A 6,944-nucleotide genomic window follows, 5' to 3' on the forward strand; every position below is an offset into this window, starting at 1 on the left:
TATATTTTTGTTTTTTTAGTATGATTCCACGCAAAAGAACTAATCTAAAATGTATGAACATGCATGTATGCAAAAATCCTTAACAAAGTAGAGCAAATTAAGAAATAAAAAGATTTTAAAAAACAGAGAAAATTCGAATTTTGGAGGAAAACGGCTTAATTATTTAACTTAAGAGCTTCATTTCTAGCTGTTAGTGATGTTGTAATATAAAATCAGTGTATACAAGGCTATTTCGGCATCCTTTTCTAGGTTGAGCGGCTTCAACGGAGAATTTGGAAAAATTTGGTGTCCGCCATTTTGACCTACTTAACGCCATTTTCATGAAGGCCAGCATATATTTTTTCGGATTCATCATACTCGAAATAGGTTAAAAAACTATGCTGGACCAAATAATAATTATTTGCCGTTAGAACTTATTTCTAGCCTTCTTTTTAATCAAAGAATCAGGACCAGACTATGAAAGAAGGGCAACGTTAGAGAAAATGTTATGGTGAAAAAATACAGTGTTTTATTAATGTAAGATTAATCTCTCTTAGTACGGGGTCATCCTTCTTAACTTCAAAATAAAATAAGGCTCTAAAATAATAATACTATCTAGTAAACTATAACAAAATAGTAAATACTTAATACATTCAAGAAGTCTAATTTTCTTTAAAAATGTATTTTTCTTGAGGCCATGAATAAACTTAATATGATATACTTTGTATGACAGCTGCTTCCAATTTTTAGTTTGACCGTGATTGTATCTATATTGTATCTATATACCGGTAGTTTTGAAAAAAGAGTGTTCCTAAAAATACGTTAATCCCTTTTCTGGAACGTGTGCAGCATCAGAGGCCAAAATATAACTTATTTTCTTTTCAGTTAAGGATAGATTATTTAATTTCAACGTCTTCAATGACAGATTTTTTTCTCAATTTTTTTTAATTCCATGGAGCATCAAAAATTTTGAAAATGGAAAGTTTTACCGAAATCAATAGTATCAAAACGCACGACTTTTGAAACATTTTATACATGTACAACCATTTGACATCATAGTTTGTTAATCTTATTTACCATAAATTATAATATTTACATGAACAAGTTGACGGAATTCAAAAATGGTTATAGCTTAAGCTTTATTCTCGATCTTTGGAGGATCCACAAAATGAATTAATATTTTATGAGAATAAGGGGGAAAAGGGTTTCTTCTGAGGAAACCAAGGTTATTCATGCTAAAATTCTTGCTTAATTATCACATCTATTCTTAGCTAATCTCGACGATGTAAGAGATGATACCACGGCGTTGACGTCGGCGTCAAAGTTTTAGGAACAATTAAGTCCATTCTCAAGTAACTATAACAAGTTATTAAAGCAAGTATAAGCAAATCAACATGAATGACGCATGGATCAACACTACCAGACTTGTTTCAGTTGCTCATATTCAAGATGACCAGGTTAAAGTATGTCACTCCTCAGCCTTTTAGAAAAGTTTACGCAGAACCTCTTGCTTCAAAACTATTTATAAAAATTCAATTTTATAACATATTTAAATTCAACAATGTAAATGTTTTACCTTCAATGAAAAAACTGCTCAAAAAGCTACAAAGAGGCAATATTTATGAGGGACTATTTCTTTTGGTGGAATGATATTTAGCAGATAATTCTGTAAATCTGCACATTTGTTAAATTTAATATCTTGGAACTTTAGCCTCACATACTTCTACTCCAAGAATATTTTCCTTTATGATATTGCTAGGAATATTAAATATAGGTCTTCATTTATATTTTTAGAACAAGTTTTACACTTTCCTTCAACAAACTTGGCCAAAAAATGAAGATATGTCACATAAGTCAAGATAAAAATTTACACCATTTTTGCCCGAAAATCACATATTTTGACCAATATTTCAAAATTAACATCAATGACCCCAACTTTTTCTTTCATTATTTTGAAGTACTCGATACTTGTGACTAATAAGTACTAAGCCGTAAAAAGCTTGATTTAAGAAAATGTTTTATTTCTTATTTAGTTTTTTGTTATTCAAAATATGTTAATTTTTAATGCAAAAAGGTCACACAATAATTTACGCGCATTAATTCGCAAGATTTGTTCAATGATGAATATTATTCAAACTATTTTACGTAAAATAACATTATATTTATTGACATGGCAACATCTCATAAAATATGATAAAGGTTAAAGTAATTAACCAAAGAGTCAAAGTTTAAGTGAAAGAAGGGTCAACTTAATTGTACCGTAGATCAGCAAGATGCACACTGACCCCCTATTTTCTCTACTATTTTAAGTCACACTGTATGAGTACTTATCAAAAATATACTTCTCAAAAAATCCTTGATTTAACAAATTTGACGAGTGACATACCTTTAAGTTTTTAGAGCAGGTCCATTCCAAAGTAACTGTATGTCCAATCTGAATCAAATTTACATTGATGTTAACGTGTAACTAAAGGTCCTATGGATGGTGTATCCAGGAATGGATACTACGTACCAGACATACTCAGATGATGGATCTGTCCAACATTTTCCAAATGAGAGACCAGGTTTCCATTCCCAACTGCAAGTAACTATATATAAGCCCTACCTAGACCAAACTTACAAGGATGATGCATTTGGGGATGGACACTAACAAACTTAACTTGCTTTGGATGCTGGATCTGACCTATCTTTTCCAGATGAGTGACCAGGTTAAAGTTTTTGGAGCAGTTCTTTTCCCAAAATAACTATGTATATGATCTATCAGGATCAAACCTAGAATGAGCTGAACACAGCAGGATCAGTATTGTTGCAATCATACATGTATGTCCCAAGCTTGTCCAATGACACAAGACTGGAATTCTATTTAGTGCATTTATTATGGCATGACATGCAGTTTGAGAAAAATATTTGGTAAATAAGTTCACTCTTCATACTATTCCTATATACTGTTTTTCTCTCGGCATTTATTCACAAATCAAAAACTAATTATGTTTTTTTTGTGTTTCACATTGTCTTTTATTGCACACATCATATTTAAATGCTACTCAATACAGTTTGCTTACCGGTAAGTGATCAAATACAAAAAAAACTTTCTATGCACAGAAAAATACAAATATGAAATGCTTAAAATACATATATCTTTCATAGAAATACAACGCATTCTTCCAAACTAGGCAAATTTGACTTATACATTTTATAGTACAACTCAATAATTGTTATTTAATTTTGAAGCTGTTGTTGACAGGTATGAGAGAGATGGTTTAAAAAAATTCAAATGCAAACTTTTCACACTGCTTTGCAAAACATACAAATAAAATGAGTAATCTACAAATAAATTATTTAAAACACAGGTGACATGACAGTTGTCTGTACATGAACTAAACATGAGGTATTTATCATTCTACACAACTATAATTAAACATATACATGTACAAACATATCTACATACATGTAAATGATTATGGACTGATTATTTCTCCCCTCCAAAATAAGATGTCTTTCTGTGTATACATAATATCGTGGGATCATAAGTTATGATATGTGAAATAAGGCAAAACAAAGCATTAAGTTGTGCTGGCAAACATATTCTGTTACAGGGCACTGCTAAGGAATAAGCTTTATTTCTTGATCAATGGACCGCTACACATACAGAATAAGCAGTTTGTTTTCTTGATCAGTGGTATGGTAGATCTTATTAGAACTTTACAGGTTAATACAATGGAAGGTGGGTCATACATGTAAAATGACCATAGTGACAAGACCTGAAAAATAAGGTGAAAAGAATGTATAAACCACTATTTGCTGGTATCAATTTTTGTTTTGTTTTTTAGTTTTGTTCCCTCTTTCTTTTTTTTTTGGAATAACTAAGACTGAACTTATGAGAGATGAATTCAAGGAGAAATGATACAAATATCAAGCCCTTGATATATGTACATGTAAGCATCAATTGCTCAGCTTTTTAAGTTCATTATAGTTTATAATTAATAGAATGGAAAATCAATTGTCTCAAAAATTTTTATCAAAATTTTAGTACATTTTCAGCTTAAAATAATACAATTTTTTATTTCATTTTGGAAAAGTGGGAGTGTGATCTTAAAAATAAAATAACATTAGGAGACTTCCACATAAGAATTCCACTGAATAATTTACCTAGAATATATGCTGCAATCATTTTCTGGTTCACTGTCAGGTGAAGATAATCTGGTAGCCTGCTCTCTGTGTCACCACTCAATGGCAGCATTAGGGCCAGGATACAGGACACAGCAGTACAAATCACAATCAGACTGGGACCTCCTCCCCCTCTGCCCTCCTGTCTTATAGCTAAAACAACGAACACAGCAGTAAATATCACAATCAGACTGGGACCTCCTCCCCCTCTGCCCTCCTGTCTTATAGCTAAAACAACCAACACAGCAGTAAATATCACAATCAGACTGGGACCTCCTCCCCCTCTGCCCTCTTGTCTTATAGCTAAAACAACAAACACAGCAGTAAATATCACAATCAGACTGGGACCTCCTCCCCCTCTGCCCTCCTGTCTTATAGCTAAAACAACAAACACAGCAGTAAATATCACAATCAGACTGGGACCTCCTCCCCCTCTGCCCTCTTGTCTTATAGCTAAAACAACAAACACAGCAGTAAATATCACAATCAGACTGGGACCTCCTCCTCTCTTTTAGCTAAAACAACATACACATCAATACTGCTAGTGCTACACAGCAGTACATGTAGCTATGGATTACGATTTAAAACTAGAACTGCTCATGATCATCTCTGGATAGGGCTGGGACGATATCGAGACATCGATATATCGTGATACATGTTAGGATGATACGCATATCGATACATATGAAGAAATATCGGAATATCGCCCCAAAAAATCTTACTTCTGTTTTTCTTTGTTTATTTAATATTTGGGGTGTAATATATAAGATAAATAAGCTAAATATAAATATAGATATGAAATAAATAATAATTAACACCACTTGAGTAAAATATTTTTGTTTTACAATATATAAACAATTATTTTGAATAAATTATTTTTATTTGCAAAGAAATAATTTGTTTATTTCAATGCAAAAAAAGAATTTATCAGCAATCAAACATATCGTGATACATATCGTATCGTGGCTCAAATATCGTGATATGTATCGATATAGAAAAAGTTGTATCGTCCCAGCCCTATCTCTGGAGCAATTAAATTTTCTGTAGCATATGACTACTGTAAACCAACTTTTATAATCATAACAGAAATTTTCTCACGGTTTGCGAGAGCTTTGTCATTACAAATATTTCTCACCGTGAACCACTCCTTAAAGTACCTGTGTCTAATAACTACAGATTAAAAAAAAGCTTAATCGTGAAAATTAATTGTCCCAAACAAGTTTATCCCTGGTAATCACAAAATATAGTTGTCACAAACTAAAGTTGGTTTATAGTATATGTTTTACCTCTACTGGGTGGCCCCTGGGGTTCTTGTGAAGCAGATGCACTCAATGAATGGAAATTATCTTCAGGTTGTTGGGAGGGTTCTTTTTTAGGTAGCAGCACTGCCACAATGTCTTTTTTACCTGTATATTTCAAAAGTAATAAGCATCAAGGGAGAATCGATTACCAATTGTTGTTCTCACAACTTCACTGATGCTAAGTTGTAAATGTGTATATTATGTGTATGTATGTGTATACCAGAAAAACAATCATAAATCTGACTTAAACATTAATGTTTAAATCGGTTATCTTCATCTAAACATTCATAGAATGATAAGATGCACAGAAATTTAAGAATTTTGGTTTTGATTATATTTGAATGTTTTATTAAAAATTTTTTTGGCCCCTAGCTCATCCTAAAGCTCTGATAAATAACACTAAGTACCAATAACTTTCTTGGTGCCATGCTCAAAGACTTGAATGCGTAGTTTGTCTTTCACTCCTTCATTGTTGATACAGATGTCTAGATGGCGAACAACACTGTAAAATTTGAAAGTTTTATTTACACATTTAAAAAATCAAAATTGCCTGAAGAAAACAAACATTTGTAAAGTAATTAAATATGGCCATCATTTGAATATGTAAGTTCTTAAATAATGACAGAATAAGGGAATCCGTGAAAGAAAACTGGAAGGTTCCTTAAGCCAATGAATTTGAATAGGATAAAGAGGTCATATAGACAAGGCTTATTACGAGGAGAAATGAAATAAATGAAAAACAAAAACTAGTTGATCTTCAAATTGTATACTTACATGTCCACGCAGCAATGTGGTCTTATAGTACCTTCAGAATCAACCACTGTGTATTTTCTTGGAGAAGTGCATAAAACTGTAATAAATGTTACTATTACCATGAATTTTAGTCTGATTTCAAGAAAGACTTTTATCTAACTCATTGTGTACTGTTTTCTGTCCCCTTGCAAAGGTTTCAGGATAGAACTCATACAAAGAGTTAATATTCATTTTACATCAAGTACATGTATTTGTGTCATTTTATGTCATACAATGTTTAAAAAATCATGTCAGTCAATGATCATATAGGTGAATATATGTATATTCTTCATGAATACAGTCACATTAAAGGTAAATATAATGTTCCTTTTTTGGGGGTACCTTTGAATTTGAGTGGAAACTCGTAAGGGTTGTACAGGGTTAACACCTGTTTATGAGATGATTGATCATCTGAGTAAAAGTTCAGTGATGAAGGAAACACAAACACTGGCAGTTTGCCATCAGACGTCTGAGGGGGCTGTCTTAGCATTGGATAACTAGCTGCTCACACCGGCCCGTACACATCAAACACTCCCTCATACCACCTCTACAGGAAAAAACGAAAATGTACATCAAGGAACAGACATAAAAATTTAAGATTACAAAACAGCTTTGAGTAAAATCATGGTATATACAATTACGCTAGGCTACTGTTGATGACTGACATCATATTAATTTTCAACAGAAATTTGGTCAAACATAAGA

General features: G+C 32.2%; 1 protein-coding gene across 1 annotated transcript; it reads right to left on the bottom strand.

The window, feature by feature from the left end:
• Positions 1–2,953: 2,953 nt before the first annotated feature.
• LOC134243911 (motile sperm domain-containing protein 1-like) lies at positions 2,954–6,782 on the bottom strand. The gene is made up of 6 exons (XM_062726154.1): positions 6,582–6,782; positions 6,222–6,297; positions 5,855–5,949; positions 5,433–5,552; positions 4,129–4,299; positions 2,954–3,740 (listed from the first exon to the last, which is right to left on the bottom strand). Exons 1-6 carry the CDS (start codon positions 6,727–6,729, stop codon positions 3,709–3,711), a joined length of 642 nt encoding a protein of 213 aa, XP_062582138.1. The 5' UTR covers positions 6,730–6,782; the 3' UTR covers positions 2,954–3,708.
• Between the last annotated feature and the right edge of the window lie 162 nt (positions 6,783–6,944).

This window comes from Saccostrea cucullata, unplaced genomic scaffold (genome assembly GCF_032062105.1).
Source record: "Saccostrea cucullata isolate Sc308-1 unplaced genomic scaffold, CSIRO_AGI_Scuc_v1 ctg21393, whole genome shotgun sequence".
Classification (NCBI taxonomy): domain Eukaryota; kingdom Metazoa; phylum Mollusca; class Bivalvia; order Ostreida; family Ostreidae; genus Saccostrea; species Saccostrea cuccullata.

Coding starts and splice junctions, on each gene's coding strand:
- LOC134243911 (XM_062726154.1), bottom strand. CDS start 6,729: ATGCTAAGACAGCCCCCTCAGACGTCTGATGGCAAACTGCCAGTGTTT. Junction 4,300..5,432: donor CCAGGGGCCACCCAGTAGAG/GTAAAACATATA, acceptor TCGTTGTTTTAG/CTATAAGACAGGAGGGCAGA. Junction 3,741..4,128: donor GATTGCAGCATATATTCTAG/GTAAATTATTCA, acceptor CTTATTTTTCAG/GTCTTGTCACTATGGTCATT.